General features: G+C 40.6%; 1 protein-coding gene across 4 annotated transcripts in view; it reads left to right on the top strand.

The window, feature by feature from the left end:
• DYNC1I1 (dynein cytoplasmic 1 intermediate chain 1) overlaps window positions 1-17,863 on the top strand; it is a 388,679-nt gene that overhangs the window by 68,764 nt on the left and 302,052 nt on the right. For all 4 annotated transcript variants that reach the window (XM_073809695.1, XM_073809697.1, XM_073809694.1 and 1 more), the window contains one exon: window positions 13,296-13,412. In XM_073809695.1, the coding sequence (XP_073665796.1) occupies window positions 13,296-13,412 (117 nt within the window). The remainder of the gene's footprint in view (window positions 1-13,295; window positions 13,413-17,863) is intronic.

The following is a 17,863-nucleotide window of genomic DNA, read 5'->3' as shown; positions in this document are numbered from 1 at the left end:
TTTTTATCAATGTGTCTTTATTTTATTTCCTTTAGTATGATAGTTTAAATTCGTTCTCATTTGTGAGTTGCAAGAGCCTCTGGGCAGCTTGAATTTGCCTGTATCCTCTATCAGGATAGAGTGCCCTCAATAGGCAGCCCTATTGGCCAGGGCTGTCTTTTTTTTTTTTTTCTTTTTAAACAAATATGAATTTACTACCTCCATGAATATTTGAAAAATGATAATATATGTATCTGAAACAAATAGATGTCATTTCATTTTAACAGGTAAAGATATGAGTGCACAATCTTTAGAGACACCAACATGCGTGGTGATGAAATTCACAGTGACCTTTTAGTATGTAGGACAAGTGATACTCACCTAAAGTAGTGACCTTTACACACACACATATATATATATATATATATATATATATATGTATTAGTCTATATATATATAGACTAATGGGTTTTTTTTCTATTTATATAACATTTTTTAACATCTTTATTGGAGTATAATTGCTTTACAATGGTGTGTTAGTTTCTGCTTTATAACAAAGTGAATCGGCTGTACATATACATATATCCCCATATCTCCTCCCTCTTGCATCTCCCTCCCACCCTCCCTCTCCCACCCCTCTAGGTGGTCACAAAGCACCGAGCTGATCTCCCTGTGCTACGCGGCTGCTTCCCACTAGCTAACTGTTACATTTGGCAGTGTATATAAGTCCATGCCACTCTCACTTCGTCACAGCTTACCCTTCCCTCTCCCCGTGTCCTCAAGTCCATGCTCTACGTCTGTGTCTTTATTCCTTTCCTGTCCCTAGGTTCATCAGAACCATTTTTTTTTTAGATTCCATATATATGTGTTAGCATACGGTATTTGTTTTTCTCTTTCTGACTTACTTCACTCTGTATGACAGATTCTAGGTCCATCCACCTCACTACAAATAACTCAATTTCGTTTCTTTTTATGGCTGAGCAATATTCCATTGTATATATGTGCCACATATTCTTTATCCATTCATCTGTCGGTGGACACTTAGGTTGCTTCCATGTCCTGGCTATTGTAAATAGAGCTGCAGTGAACATTGTGGTATATGACTCTTTTTGAATTATCTTTTTCTCAGGGTATATGCCCAGTAGTGGGATTGCTGGGTCGTATGGTAGTTCTATTTTTAGTTTTTTAAGGAACCTCCATACTGTTCTCCATAGTGGCTGTATCAATTTACATTCCCACCAACAGTGCAAGAGTGTTCCCTTTTCTCCACACCCTCTCCAGCATTTGTCTGTAGATTTTTTGATGATGCCCATTCTAACTGGTGTGAGATGATACCACATTGTAGTTTTGATTTGCATTTCTCTAATGATTAGTGATGTTGAGCATCCTTTCATGTGTTTGTTGGCAGTCTGTATATCTTCTTTGGAGAACTGTCTATTTAGGTCTTCTGCAGCCAGGGCTGTCTTGATTTAACTTTGCTGTGCAGAACATCTGGCCCCTTTATAGGGATGGTAGGCAAGGAGTCAAAGCTAAAGTTAGTCATGTCTGAAGATTTGCTTGTTATCAGTTATTTTAAAGATCAGCCCCACAGGTTACCCGAGAGTCGTTTATTTTTAGACACATTCATTTATCATCTTGGCAACTCAGAGAATACAACTTCAAGTGCAATGGATGGCTCTGTTCTAAGCACTGATATTTTTACATCACTTTTAAGGAGAAAGCCCAACTATCAGCATGATGATTTATCCTCAAGGCATTTTGGGCTTCTAGATTGCTGAGTTTTTGGCTGAGATAATGGAGGGTGTCAATTATAAATTGAATGGATTTTGCTAAATAATCCTTTTAGAGTCAAAAAACAGAGATTAAAAATGTAAGCCAGGCAGGAGAACATTATATCAATGGGTATATGATGTACTGATTTAGGAAATGATGGTACAATGGATGAGGCAATGCTAGGATTGTGGGTTTGATGCACGTGTCCTAATGGATGAAAAAAATCAATTCCCACCCCCACGCCCATGGAAATAAAGATTTGTTGCAGAATAAGGAAGAACTTTTCTGAGTTGGATCATTGAAAACCTTAGTGCACTCACCCAACATACTGATGATTAGAAAAATCCCAATAGTGAAATTGTGGAAAATCTCACACTTCTGTCTAATGGTAATTTAGCAGTTCAAGGGATATTCTTGAGCACTTACTGCTGGGCACTAGAAGTACAGAGATAAATTAGATGTGGCCCCTCCTTTAGAGGAGCTGTTGGTGTAACAGGAGGAGAGCATCGTATGAACAGAACAGAGGCACTCATAGGTGGAACCTGTGGTTCATGTCTCAGCAGGCCAGCCTCAGGTGCTCTAGGGCCGCCAGGGAGAGTGCTCGGCCCAGTCTTGAGACCGTAGGAGGTCTTTCTGGAGGGGATGTGATTGAGCCGAGAGAGAAAGATGAATAGGCATCATCATGTAATGAATGGTGAGAAGAGCATTTCTGGAATTTGCAAAGGTACAAAGGAAGGAAACAGCTTGGTACGTGCCAGTAAAATGTGAAATAGGGAGAGGAGGCCTCTGTGGATCGAGAGGTGGGCAGTAAGAGCATCTTAAGGGCCGTGATGGGGAGCTGGGACACATTTTGCAACTAAAAGGGAGTCATGGACATGTTTTAGGCAAGGGAGTGTACTCATCAGATTTGAATGACAGAAAGCTCATTCTGACTCCCTGTGGAGGATGGGGAGGGTCATCGCGGAGCAAGGTTTGCACGGAGACAGGGTTGCAGTTGTCAGACGAGTGATGTGAAGCCTGGCATTGGGCTGTGTGGATTGGCATGGATAGGTGAGGGCAGGCTTGGAAATACTAGGTGTAAAATTGGGAGGACTGGTGAAAATTGGCTGGGGGCGGGGTATGGTGAGTTCAAGGATTTCAGGGCTGATGGAGGGAAAAACAGGATCACGAGGTGGCATTGTGGCACAACATGGGCAGCACTTGGATGGGACTGCATGAGAGGGGATTGCCCCTGATAGAAGGACACCCTCCAGGGACAGCAGCATGGGGCCACCACCCACAAAGGGAAGAGGGAATCAGAGGGAGGCCATGTGTTCTGGTGATGCTGCTTGGAGCAAGCGGGGGAGCCTGTGGATCCGAGAGCGCCGAAGGGCTGCTAAAGGTCTCTCATAGCCACAGCATTGTCCTATCTATGACTGGCAGATAGTGGGTGCAACTTTGCAGGGTATGCAAAGCAGAAGATCTCTAAGTGGCTAAAAATGTGCTCGTTTGAGCTATATTTAAAGCGATTGGACGTGTAAGAATTTGTGTTTGATGCTGGTGGGTGCTCAAATCTAGTGGTCCTAGCCTGATGAGAAGTGAACAACATAGAGGCCAGTACACAGGGGCCATCTTTAACCCATTTATATAGCTGCAAGTGTTTATTGAAAGTCTACTGTGAGCTCAGTTGCAGGCTGAGGAGCCACTGTGCAAGTGCTGAAGGGAGCTCACATCGGGTCTGTGGAGAAGCTGCCACTTTGCACGTGCTCCCTGAGAGTGCTCGTTTTTATTTGCTTTGAAGTGCTTTCGAACCCCTAGGAGCACAGATACATAACCTCATATAAAGTGTAGTAGTGGTGGTAGCCTTCTTTGTTTGGCTTCTTTACTGGTACCTGGCCTAGGCAGGTGATACATCTTTCCCATCTAACCTAACCTGAGGTTAGGTGTTCTACAGAATCCTTTGTGTAAGGCCTCACTTCTTTCTTCACTCTAGTTTTCCTTGTGATATTGTCCAGAAGGCTCCCATCTCCTTTCTTCTGATTCTATTTTCCAGTCCCTTTTCTGCCCAGATTCTTTGGGACCCAATGCCAAAATATTTCTCTTCCAGTGTCCTAACTGTTCCATCTTTAGTTGTATATTCTTTCAAGGATGGTCCTTGAAATGCTCATTTCCTGAGCGTTTGATATCATCTGAGCGTTTCCCAAGGGAAGATGCTCTAAGAAATGAATGAGTGAATCTCTTAATTGAGGAACAATTCTTTTTCCAAAGAGAAGCACGTTGAGTCTTTAAATGGATGGAATGCACTGTAGGGGTCAGAAATGACTCAAAATTTTCCAGAACTTTTGGCAAAGCTGACAATGGGTTTTGAGTCCTTTAAAATTGAAGAGCCCTCGTCTCTATTCTGTTAACTAGATGACAGGGCAGGTACCCTATGGATTGGTTTTTCTCTCTAGCATCATGGGCCTCTGTGCTGAGTGCTGGAGAGGCTCTCCTGTTTAATGCGCTGCAGTTGCCGGTGCTCAAGGTACAGCTGAGGCAGTACAATTTGGGTAGCTTAGAATCTTGAAGTGATGGAAGTAGGGCTAGAGACACTATGCAAACACAATCTTAAATATAGCTCACAAACCCAAGAAGAGAGATACTAACAGCTTACTGTGGAAATATTGCCTGATTTCCTAGTCAAGAACCAACCCAATATGAATAAAATTAAGAGGAGCCTCGAAAACTCAACATAAATATTTAACTATATGTATATACGAAGATTTTTTTCCCTCCAAACCTGTTCTCTATTAACATAAATAGATCCTTCCTATGTAGATGAAGCTCTTGTGGTGCTTGGGACTACCCAGTATTGGCTTAGAGGTCTGGCTGGGAATTTCAGAGGCAAAGTCTTTTCTCCTGTCAGCTCTCCCATGCAATTTACATTTGCTGCCACCAGGTGGTGATAGAGAGTGATCGAAAGTAGACTGATCAGGATCCACCGTAAGTGCCTTTTGTTTAAGAAGAGCGTTCTTGTGACTAAAGGGAGTGAAATCTTGAATAAGTAAACCCTGAAAAGGAAGCATTGTTTAATGAAAAATATTCAAGAAATAAAGAGTTTTGGTGTTTCCAGTTCTGACTCGACCACTTAATAGTTGTACACTTTAGATAAATGCAGCTCAGTTTCCCTGTTTATGGGTAAAATACTGGTACTGGATTATGTAATCGTTAAAGTTTCTTATCTTGAAAGAAACATGTGTAATTGTAATTGTGAAAGCAGCAAAATTAAAAGAATAAAAACTTTTCATATAACAGAGAAGCCTTCACTTTATTAACAACCATCTTAGTTCACTTCGCAAGGTGAAGAAGACCCATTAATTGTGTGTGTGTGTGTGTGTGTGTGTGTGTGTGTGTGTGTGTGTGTTATGGGGGGAGGAGGATGGGGAGTGAGAGAAGGCTTCTTAGTTTGTCTTCCTTACCTATTACCTGGTGTAGGCAAGTGAGGAATAAGAAATCCTTCACACAAAGTTTTATGGAACCTTTTCTTCAAGGCCTCATCTCCCTAAATCCAGTCTTTCTAATGATGTATCCAGATGTCTTAGATCTTCCTGGTATTTTTAAATCATTATAAATATATTTCTAAATCATTGTAGTTTCTTGACTCTAATCTGAATTTTCTGTGCTCAGTGATTTTATTCCTGTTATCTTTTACTTTTTCTTTTCTGCAAAAGAAAGAGCTCTAACCCCCTCTGTTTAGGTTGCCAATATAAACTCTTAGCAAAATTTTGTTAAGTAAATGTCTCTATAGACTTTAGAATCAACTCCATCTTATCAGAAGTAGATTACGACAAAGTGTGGTTTGAGGATCCCTGTGAATCCCAAGATGTGTTCAGGGGTCTGTAAAGGTCAAAATTATTTTCATAATGCTAAAATGTTTTTTGTCTTTTCCACTGTATTGACATTTGCAAGGACTGTGTGAAAGTGATGGTAGGTCAAACTGCTAGTACCTTAGCATGAATTGAGACAGGGCACCAAACTCCTAGTAGTGGTGTTGCACCTCACTGCCACACACTTGCAGCTAAAAAGACAAATAGTTTCACTTAAGAGTATCCTTCATGAAGCGGAAAAAAATACTAGTTACATTAAATCTCTAACCTTGAGCACACATCTTTTCTGTGTGACAAATGGGGGCATATAAGGCACTTCTGCTGCTTACCAAAGTCCAGTGGTTCTCTAGAGAAAAGCATTTGTGCAGTGTTTGAGTTGTGAGCTAAATTAGCTGCCTTTTTTCAAGAAACACTATTTTTTACTTGAAACTACAATTCATAGACAAACCATGGTTATTTAGGCTTGGTTATTTGGCAGAAATTTTCTCAAAAATCAATGACGTGAGCTTGCCACTTCAAGAACACAATTGACAATATTTGTTGCTAATGATAAAATTTGAGCTTCAAGCAAAAATTAGAGTTTTGGGAAACTTATATCTGCCACCATGAGCTGTACAGCTTTACCATACCTAAAGACCCTTCTGAAGAGTTTGGTAATGATAGTACCAAATGTGATTTTTGGATGTTGTACAATGGAATGTGTCGATATTTGAGAAGTCTGCATAATTTTCTAAATAATCAATGCATAATGTTATAAAATCATACATGAATAAAAGATTCATTCAAAGTTTAAAACAGACCAGTGGATTTTAATGTAACAGTACATAAAAGTTCATTGACTGGTGTGATTTCAAGATTGCAACTGAACTTTTGGTAACTGCCATTTGTTGATTTTTGGTGTAATATCAAAGAATATCCACAGTTACTTTGAGAGGCTATTCAGATACTCATTGTTTTTCAGAATACACATTCATGTGAGACCAGATTTTCTTTACAACTAAAATAGCACATCACAGCAGATTGAATGCACAAACACCTGTAAGAATCCAGTTGACTTCTTTTAAGCTAGATATTAAAAAGAGAAGTGAAAATATAAAAGAAATACCCTCTTCTTATGATTTTTTTTTGGTCTTGGAAAGTGTGCCTATTTTTTCATAAAAGTTTTATGTTAAGTAAAAGGTTAGTGTTGTTATTATAGACTTATTAGGTATTTAAAGTTTTAGCAGTTTTAATTTTTAACATGGTTGATGTTAATAGATGTAACCCACATAAACAAAAGCTCTTTGAGGTCACTAATAATTTTTAAGAGTCCCAAGGGATGCTGAGACCAAACGTTTGAGAACTCATCTACAATATGAGTAGACGAGGCCTGGGCACCCCCAATGAGATGGATTTTATCAAAATGTTTGTTTTCCCAGTATACTGATGGCTGTACAAATTTAGCATATAACCCTCCCACATCTTTCACCAGCCAAGTCCTGAGATTTCTCTCACCCTCTTTTTATTGACAGTGTGATATAGCTGTAAAAATGGTTGTGGTCCCATTCATCCCTTGGCCTCCCATCCAAGTGGAAGGAGGCAGCTATATTGTATAAGAAGCCAGGCAGGTGCAAGGACGTTGTGAAAGATCAAATTTCTTACATGTACCTAGTGGCAGATGAAAAGTTCAATAGCTGATAGTGAAGAGCTGACAGGAACAACTGTTTTTAAGCAGGAAAAGAGAACTTGTTTCTAGGTAGTTTTTTCAATGCATCTGAAAACAGCTGGGCAATGACTTAAACCTCCTAGGATTCTGACTTTAAGCTTAAAAATACATTTGCATATGCCAGCATTAGAAATGGAATCTCAGACTGCTGCCAACTTAGACAACTGAAAGGAAATAGAGATCTAGACGGTTGAAAAGCTAAGCCTCAGGAGGTTCTGTTGCTTGGCAGCTGTGTAAACAGAGCTAAACCCTTTGCTTCTCCTCTGTTAGACGCTTGGTTCTAAACAGGATCAAACCATCCCATGACCATATGTGCAGAAATGGAAATGAAGGTGATGGGTCGCATTGTTGGGTTCGAGAAAAGTCGAGCATTTTCCTTTCTTTATGGATGTGTGTGGAGTAAGAAATGTGAAGGAGATGCAGGGTGAATTGAGAAGAAAAGGGCAGGTGTGAGATGACTTCTGTTTTTACCTTCCTGAGTGTTCTCTCGTGTTTTCCTCCTTCCTTCCTCTCTACGTTCTTTCCTCTTTGAGGCTTAGGACCGTGAGACGTTTTTATGATGGAACAGCAGGAGTGACCCTCCCTGTAACCAACTTCTTAACTAGAGAAGAAACCATTTCTCCATGTGCCTCTCCATCCTCTGGGGGAAGTGGGTAAGATAGGGGAGGATGCCTGCCTGGGACAGCTTGATACGTAATCCCTATGTTCAACAGAAAAATGGAGAAGAATTTTACTACTACTAAATGACTACATTTAATTGTTCAAAAATATTTTTTTCTTTGAGTCACATCTCTTTAACCACGTGCATTCCATTTTATAACCCATTTAGATTGAGAAGCATGCTATGCCTTTAATGTATTTCTCACTGTAACTTTTTAATATTTAATTTATTTTTATTACGGTACGATTGACATAAAACATTATATTAGTTTCAGGTGTACAACATAATCATTTGATATTTGTACATATTGTGAAATGATCACAATAAGTCTGGTTTAACATCTGTCACCATACATAGTTATATAATTTTTTTTCTTGGGTTGAGAACTTTTAAGATCTACTCTCTTAACAACTTTCAGATATGCAGTACAGTGTTATTAACTATAGTCACAATGCTGTATGTTACATCCCCATGATTTATTTGTTTTCTCACTGGAAGTTTGTACCTTCGCCCATTTCACTCATTCCCTCACCCCCAGCTCTGAGAACCATCAATATGTTCTCTGTGTCTATGAGCTTGATTTGTTTTGTTTGTTTCTTGTTAAAGTTTTTTTAGGTTTAGATCCTTTGCAATGAATTTCGAGGGATGGTTTTGGATATTGAATTAGGGTGGAGTTGGGGGAAAGAGTTTGCTGGGCAAAAAAATAGTAATGCTAATAATAATAGTAGAAAAAGAGGAGGAGGCAGAAGGGGAAGAGGGGCAGAAAGAGAAGGAGGAAGAGGACAAACAACTTTTCTTAGGTGTTTAATATTTGCCAGGCACAGTATTAAGCTCTTGACTTATATTGATTCATTTACTCGGATGATAACAATGGCAGTTTACTGAGCTCAAAGATGGGCTGAAACAAAAGATGTGAGAACTGAAACACTTGGGAGGTTGGATGGAGATGAGTCATAGTGAACAAGGGGATATAAGGTGAACCAGGGGAAGAGAGGGAAATCAGAAGTAGGGAGTTTAAATTTGAAAAAAGTTACAGTTGGGAATTAGGGTATGGAGTCCATACCCTAATTGAGATTAGTAGCTGTTGAGATTTCTGTTGTCAGCTAGGGGTAATTTGCAGGATGAGAAAAGAAAAAAAAAGAGGTGACATTGGATTGTACTCAGTGATAGCTGGAGAACCTGCAGGAGGGGGAGAGCTGAGATGCAGACGTGGGAGGGAATAGGAGCATGAATCGGGCAAGTGCAGGTAGGTTGTGAGAGAATGTGGGCAAAAGGAATGTCACCCTGGAAAGCAAATTCAGAACATGGGACTCTGCTAGGAGGAGAGCTGGGCAGGCATCATAAACAGTGCATCAGCTGACCCCGCCATGGATGGAGCTGGGGCGAGACAGCTGTAAGTGTTCCTAAGCCAGGGTAGAGTTGAGCTGTAGTTGGCTGGTGGGTGGGAGAGTAGGTGGATGATCAGACAGGGAGGCGATATACACCTAGAGGTGGGTTGGATTTATCTACTTGACCCCTTGCCATTTGTAAATGAAAGAGACCAGCTTTTTATGTGTGTGCAGCAAGGGAGCAATAATTAACAGCAGGTAGCTTCGACTCTTATTTTCTTAAACTGCGAGCACCAAAATTGCCTTTGCAATGACCTACATTAGCCCCAGGAAGCTCTATAACTCATGTCCTCCATTCTTCGTTCCTCGATTTGCTTTGTTTAATGTGCAGGGAGATTTAGTGGGTCAGACTGGCAAGCCCCCCCCGGGAAAGCCTGTGGAGTTCAGTGCTGACACTGCATTTAGTGCCACTATTTGAGCCATTTCACTGTGTGTGAAGCCCATTCATTGACTCTAATGTGTACTTTCCAAACCCTTTACAAGGTGTTCTCTTGAGATTTCTTATTCTCCCAGGTGTTGATGCAAAGTGTCCAGTTTGGAATAGATCCAAAAGTCAATAAGTGGAAGGTACTCTGTAGCTGTCTTTTAATGTTGTGCTTCTACTGCCTTTAAAAAGTTAAGTGTTATTTGAAACGTCACTATATAACATAATTTTTTTTAAAGTTCCCTTGGTGTTATTGTTGTTTATTTTTAAAATACTGGCTCTATGGCTGGTAACACCAACTTAAATGACCAACATTGTCAGGTAAATTTATCAGTTTTAAGAAGACCTTTGCCCTTTGCAAAAATGTACTGAGAATACACCTTACTTCCCACTGTTGAATGAAGTCCTTCGCAAGAAAATCACAACAAATACACGATGTTCTATTACATGGTTTGCTCTTTAACAACCATAATATGTAACTGAAGTCATGCCAGATACTTTTGATGGACTGGGAAAGGGAGATAAAAGGGAATGTGGAGGAGAGGGAAACTTCTTAGAGAATTCTAAAGTTTTTCTAAGAAGTCTCCACTGGCTGCTTTCAACATAGGATGACACAACTATTGCTTTAACAGTAATTTTTCTGATCAGACATTTCGTTTTTGACAGCAGAAAAATATCAAAAACATAGATCAGATTGGCCCCCATTGGGGAAGAATATATGTAACTTCTCAGATGCCTTCTGGAATTAGGTTCTAGTTTTCTCCCGTCAGGTTTTTTGGTGTTGAAAATTACTGGCTAACAGTGTTTTAGTGGTAAATGTTACTTTTATCAGTTGTATGGCTTCTCTTGGGGAAAAAATCAGATCTAACTGCTTGGGTCCATGTTCTTCCATGTCAGCCATCAGATTGGAACCGAATAGAACTGCTTCCCACAGGCAGAATGTTTCCTCTCTGGCTGGCCTCAGCCACTGCTTTGTTTCCTCAGTTATCTACTTGGCACCTGTAAGGACAATGAATTTGTGACTCAGGTTTAAATAGGCCTTGGCAGGAGACTTCACGCTCCATTCCACAGCCCCAGTCCCCATCCAGCTTCTCAACCCACCTGCAGTGTTGTATCTCTGCGTTCTTTCTGCTCAGAAGTCCTGTTGACACTTAAATTATGAAACAGTGAAAGTTTTTTCATCACTTCCTTATTTGCCTTCTCTTCCCAGTTTCACTGACATCCTCTTGACAGTCTCAAAGTTGAATTGTTACTGAATCTTTCTCATGTGCTTCCACATCTAAAGGCTACCAGGAGTCACGTCTTCCTTCTTGGCTGGGCTCTCTTCAGTCCACATTCCCAGCACATTCTGTCTCTACATTCACCTACCATCCCGGTGCAGGTGCAGTCGACCCAGATAGATGTTGGCACCAGCCTCCCCGCAGCTTGCGTATTTCTAGTTTCTGCTCCTATCTGTTTCCCAGGCAGGGACAAGAATAGGCTTAGGCAAATTTGTATTCTGTGTTTGTTTTGTCACTTTCTCTGCTGATTTCCCAACCCTCTTTACACCCAATGGAACTCACTCTTCTGTATTTTCAAGTCTTTGCCACTTGCCTCCACAGGTCCATTCTTACCAACTAAAGTTTGTATTTCTTGACTTGGATTCATCTGCGTCTCTTGTACACAGCCTGCTGGTTCTCTCTTCTGCAGGCCTTTGTGTGTCTCTATCTCCCTTTCCTGTGCTAGTTCCTGACCTCCTTCCATATCCAGTTCAAATTCCACTTCTTCCTTAAAGCTCACCCTCGCCCACTCCACCAGATCTTGATTATTCTCTTGTTCTGCATCCCCTCTGAACTTGAACCTTGGCGATCAGTGGAGTGTAGTGGTGCAGAGCACGGACGTGCTTGAATTGACGTCCTTCCATGTATGGACTGTGCAGTCTTAGGTCTTGCTGAGTCTCCTTTATCTGAATTGTGAAAAAGGCATTCATAATAATATTGGTCTCCTCGGATTGTTGTAATTAAATTTGATAATAAATGTAAAGTATCTGGCACTCAGTAAGCCGATCTCTCAAGGAGCATTTCCAGCCACGCCACATGCTCACAAAGTTGAGTTATGTACTCCTTGAAGGAAAGAATCTGGCTCTGCTCATCTTTGTACTCGATACCTTAGACAATGCCTAGCACAGATTAGACATTCAACACATATTTGTTGAAAAATGAAGAGCATGATCGTGAATAGCAGAGATTGATTATCATGAGCATTATTGCTATTAGTTCACAAATCTTTGCCATCACATTATGAGCCAGAATGTGTATGGTAGGACAGTAGGAACACAGTACACTTCCCAACTGTGTGTATTCATCTGAAAGTGTCTTAGGGTGACTGCAGGTTCTTGATTACCTTGTAAAGACAGTGACAGTAAGTTTGAGGATTTTTCATTGCTTTGTATGCCTTTTTTTGCCTTCCCTCGTTTTGTCATCTACTCAGGGACACATTATATATTCATCATAGTTGCATACAAGTAATATGCAAATGAATACTCGTGACATTTATGGTTAGTTTTTTTTTTTTTTTTTTTTTTTACTTTATTTTAGGAATTTGGGTCAGAGAGGAGTTCTTCATGTCTCAGTGTCTCCATTTTCTTAGTTTCCAGTTGGGAGCAGAAAAGAGGCAAATATAATCATTGTGATTGGTGAGAATCTTCTCCAAACTCGTTTTATTTGAAATTTCTGGCACCATCACCACTAGGATCATCATCACCATTAACGTTAAAAATCTTCTTCAGATAAATGGTCCCAAGAACTTGCCATGGTGTTGTCTCCTCATTCATGTGTTCACAAGTATCTTTTGCTTTGAAAAGGGGAAGTGCCAGGATAAGCAATGTTGCATTCAGTATGCAAATGAAAGTCTTATAGAAATAGGTTTGTACTGGAGATGAAATTAATTGTGACAGTTCAGGAGGAGTTTCACAGGAAAAGAAGATTAACATGTTAGGTCTTCAGTGGCTGTCTTCCCTGATGCATATAATATTAGGCAAAATGAAATCTCCATGTGCCCAGTCTCAGTGGAGGAATGTTTGTTGAGCCCATAGAAATTTGAGCAGGGCATGTGTCTAAGAGTTTATGACAGCCTATTTTCTTTTCTCAGTGTGGGGATGAATTGGTCCATTGTCGTCTAAATTGGAAGTCATGGTGATGGTTCTTTTTTGATTCTCTTATTAACTTTTTGTTTAGTTGTTAAGAAACTTGTACAGAAAATGTGTTACTTATTCTGAAGTAAGTTGCTATTATTCTTCAGACCAGAATAGACTATAACACTGTAATTTTTCAAATATTTATGTATACGTGAAAAGGGAAGATTTTATATAGAGGGAGACCAGATCTGACTTATTTGATTCATCAGCAGAGGCTAAGGTATACAATCTGTTATTGCCAGAAAGTTCTATTTTCAAGCTTGATTTCCTTTTGAATGATTTTTGCGATGATAATAGAGAGAAGTTGTTTGTGTGTATTCACTTCTTTTCCTCTTTTGCTCCAAGGAAACCAACATGTCTGACAAAAGTGACTTAAAAGCTGAGCTAGAGCGCAAAAAGCAGCGCTTAGCACAGATAAGAGAAGAGAAGAAACGGAAGGAAGAGGAGAGGAAAAAGAAAGAGGTAAGTACTGGGTGCTGGGGTGTTGGGGGGTAGGGGGAAAGGAGAATCACTTGATTCCGAGAGGCTGGTCAAACGGATAAAGAGGACCCTGTAAAAGAATGCTTTTACAATACCTAAATAACATGAGTGATGTCTACATACTGAAGAGTAGTAAAGTCATTGACATCTGCCATGTAGTGGCCAGGCACCACATAAACGGTAGATAGCATTTGGTCCAGAGGTCCCGAACCCCTGGTTTACCCCAGACTTGAATAGAACCCTGAAAGTGGCCTGTGATATCGCTATTGTTAGAAATTCCTTAACCTTTCTGTGTCTCAGTTCCCTGTGCTTAACATGGGAATAGCAGTGTGTTTATTTTGTCTGATCATGAGGATTTAAAAAGTTAATCTTATAAAGCACTTAGCAATACCTAGGATATAGTTACTACTTAATAATTGTTAATGTCAAGGGAAGGTTTTAAAAAAACTACTGGCCAGAACATTTTAGGAGAAAGATAGACAATGATGCCAGTGGATTACCATGATCTCTTTTCTTTTTTTTTTTTTAAAGTTAAAAGTATTTTCCATCAATTTATTTATTTTTATTAAAAATTTTTTTTTATTGGAGTACAGTTGTTTTACAGTGTTGTGTTAGTTTCTATTGTACAGCAAAGTGGAGTTCCCTGTGCTATGAAGCAGGTTATTAGTTATCTATTTTATATATATTAGTGTATATATGTCAATCCCAGTCTCCCAATTCATCCCACTACCATGATTTCTTAAATGTATATTTTTTTCAGGGTAAACAAGAATCCTAGGTCTGGTAAAGGGAAAGCTGCATTCTTCTCCTTTGGTTAAGGGGGTGGATAGTATAGTAGACCCCGCTATGTGAGATGTTAAATCTAGAAGAGATTTTAGAGCCCTTCCACTAAGGCCCTTCTTTATGCCAACAAAGCAGCAGAAATCCAGAGGTGAAATGTAGCTTTTCTGCCTGCTAGACCCGAATCCAGGACCCTTGATTCCCAGTTCAATGCCTTGCTGCCATATCATGTTTTTTTCTACTGTCAGAATCCAACAAATAGTTTATTTTTAATTCTCCAGTTTGTTGTGGTGGTGTAGAAATAGCCCACATCTTGTACAAAAACCAGATGCCACAGATATTTTTGAGTAGTTTTCTAAGAAGGAAACTACATACAGAGTGATATGCTTGTGTGTAATACAAACCAGAGCTGCTTCCCTACTCAGAGTTTTTCTCTTTTTTCTTTTTTTTTTTTTTTTTGTGGTACATGGGCCTCTCACTGTTGTGGCCTCTCCCGCTGCGGAGCACAGGCTCCGGACGCGCAGGCTCAGCGGCCATGGCTCACAGGCCTAGCCGCTCTGCGGCATGTGGGATCTTCCCGGACCGGGGCAGGAACCCGTGTCCCCTGCATCGGCAGGCGGACTCTCAACCACTGCGCCACCAGGGAAGCCCCAGAGTTTTTCTTTAAGCGAAAAGAAGAATGTGTTTTGATGCCTTACAAGCTAAGTGCTATTTCACACTATAAGGCTGGGAGAACAAGGTAAAAAGGTTTCTAACAATTATTTTCCAACAAAGTAAAACATAATTGAAGTTGTTCTCTAGCCTTCTGGTATCTTGCTTCTCTTGGTACCATTACACTTTGATTGATGTCATAGTTTATTTGTCCTTGACAGCGAGCGTAATGTTTTTCCTTCACAGATCTTTGCTGTTACATATGCAGTCTTGAGTGAAGTAGAGGTGAGAATTGACAAGGAATGGCTATTCATTTCCATGCAAAGCCAAAAAAAGCATTAAGTTATTATGCTCCCTTTCCTTCAGATGTCAACACTTACTGTAGTTTTAAAGCACCTGTTATCCTTTACTAATAACCGGTTTCCTTTTAAACTGACATTCTAATATCCAACTTGAATTCCAAAGAATTACCACAAAATGCGAAGTGATATGGGAAATCTGGTTCCAAATTATGCTGTCTGCTTCATCCTCATCATTTTACACATTTGGGGGGGAAATTACAGGCAAACAAGACTGGTAGAAACAGGCCACCCTTTTTGTTCCTATACCACGCAGCTTTGATGGGGATTTAGCTTGTTACGCAACAGACAGAGCCCTGGCAGACTGGGGACGGCAGGTGGTGGAGAGTGTGGGACACCTGGACTCTGGGCCTTCCTGGGCCTCTACCTAGTTCTGGAATTAAAGTTTTACATAGTCTTAGTTTCCTCATTTCTAAATTGACAGGGTGGTTGAGGCCTGACTCTGCTCTTTGGAGTCCCATGGCAATGTAGAATCCCAGCCTCCCCTCCCCAGAGTCTCTTGATTTGAAATATCTAAATAGGACCAGATTTTGGGATCCACTGCACTGCAGCATCCTGAAGGTGTGTCCTGGCTTTCAGTCCTGTCCCTCTACAGCCACATCTCCTCCACAAAAGATCTTTCCTTCGGTCAGACTATGATGACTTGGTTTGTTCTGAGAAGCCAGTGTTGTCAGGCAGAGGCAGTAGAACTCAGTGGTTATGCAGAGGCTTTCAAGTTGAATGTGGCTAGGAAACCTGGCTCTGCCCTTTGCAGAATGGCCTTGAGTGACTTTGGGACTTCTCTGAACCTGGTTTCCCTTCTGTAAAATGGAGAGAAGAGTGGGTCCTTCCTCATGGAGTTGTGTGAGGATCCGAGGAGATGATGTAAAGCAGTGAAAGACGCAGAGGATCTGGTTGGTGAGAAACAGCTGTTACTCTGCCCCTGAGATGGGCCCTAAATGGGGCCCGTAGAACGGCTGCATACATTCGTCAGGATCAGTGCTAGGGAGGCCGTTATTCAAAAATGCCCCATTATTAGAAGGGTCTTATAATTCAAGGCCCCTAGTTTCCTGGGATGATGGCATTTTGTAGCTGAAAGAAACCTGGAAGTAATCTCTTCTGATCCTTCTTTTTCAAATGCTCTTATGCCCCTGGGGGCTAAGCCTCAGAAGTGGTCCCCCTTTATCTCCAGTCTCAGGAAGGACCCCCTCTTCCAGCCAAGCCAGTTGTCCAAATCAGAAACCTGGGGTCATTCTTTCACCACCCCTTCTCCAGCTCACACTGATCATGGGTCCTAGACAGGCACAGTAGCTCTCCCCTTTCCATTCCATCTCCTTTTTCCCTAAATCCACATTACAGGCAGACTCAGCTTCTTACATTACACCTTATGGGCCATGCTCTCTGTTGACAGGAAGTTTATGAACTTTCTCTTCCCTTGGCTTTTGCTGTTCTGTTAACCATATGTCTTTCAGTTCTCATCTCAGATGTCTCTTCCTCTGGAAAGCCTTCTCTAATACCTTTCTCTTAACACATGACTGAGTTAGTCCTATACCCTATCCTTGACCTTATCAAATTATTTAGCACCATTTGCTTGTTCATTTGTCTTTTTCTCCTAATAGAGCACAAGCTTTTGGGGACAGGGTTGTATTTTTTCATTACTGAGTCAATGTCCAGTACAGATCCTGCCACACAGTAGGCCTTCAATAAAGGGTTATAGAATTAACGAGTGAATGAATGAATGAACACCTAAACTAGTTAGGGCAGGTCTGAGATGCTGGTCACAGACATTCTTTCCAAGGACCGGAATTTTTTTTCTGCAAATTTCCTTGGAAGCTTCAGATCCCGAGTCTGTGGAATGCTCTAGTTAACTGGCCACGGTCATTGACTCCTAAGTTTAAGATTTTCTAGTTTTTGTGTTGTTTGTAGAGAGTTAGAAATAGCCTTAAGCTTATAAGTTTGATATTTTCCAACTTTATTTAGACTTATATTTTAAATAAAACAAGTTTAGAATAAAAGGAAACGAAATGCTCTTTAATGCTAATCTGAGTGACAGTTTTTTGCCATGACTGAAAACTAGTGTGAATTGGGACCACCCAGGTTGGTTGTCTCTGCAGAATCCAGAAAACTGTGTACATGTATAACATTACACTCTCTGCGTCTTTGGATGTCAACTGCTTGCTTGGTTGTGGTATTACGGATGAAATCTGATTTTAAAATAAATATAGTGGTCACCATTTACGACACAGAGCCAATGTCATGAAAAATTGGCTTTAAAGCAATGAGGTGTGCTTAATGAGGCCACCCTGAAATTTCGTCCTGTCCTTGGCCGTCTGCCAAATTGCTGCAAGGTAAGATGGACAGAGGCTTCCCGGCCTTTCCTCACTTGTTCGTCTAACAGCTATGCAGCTGTTTTTGGAAAAATGACTGACAATTCTCAGCTGACAAATTTTCTTTCTTCACATACCCTCTCTGGGTCTCAGCTGTGATGCCTCTTCACAAACAGAAATACCATTTGCTGGGAGAGACACCGAGCATATTTTAAATCACTAGTATGCAAAAACTCCTTGTTGAGTCATTAAAATGTATTAGGACTCTGTAGTATTTACTTGGAAAAAACCAGAGGTTTCATGATTAGGGCTTGGTATAACTGCCTTGGATGAAGTA

Source organism: Tursiops truncatus, chromosome 9 (assembly GCF_011762595.2).
Source record: "Tursiops truncatus isolate mTurTru1 chromosome 9, mTurTru1.mat.Y, whole genome shotgun sequence".
Lineage (NCBI taxonomy): Eukaryota > Metazoa > Chordata > Mammalia > Artiodactyla > Delphinidae > Tursiops > Tursiops truncatus.
This window is presented reverse-complemented; position numbering and strand designations above follow the sequence as displayed.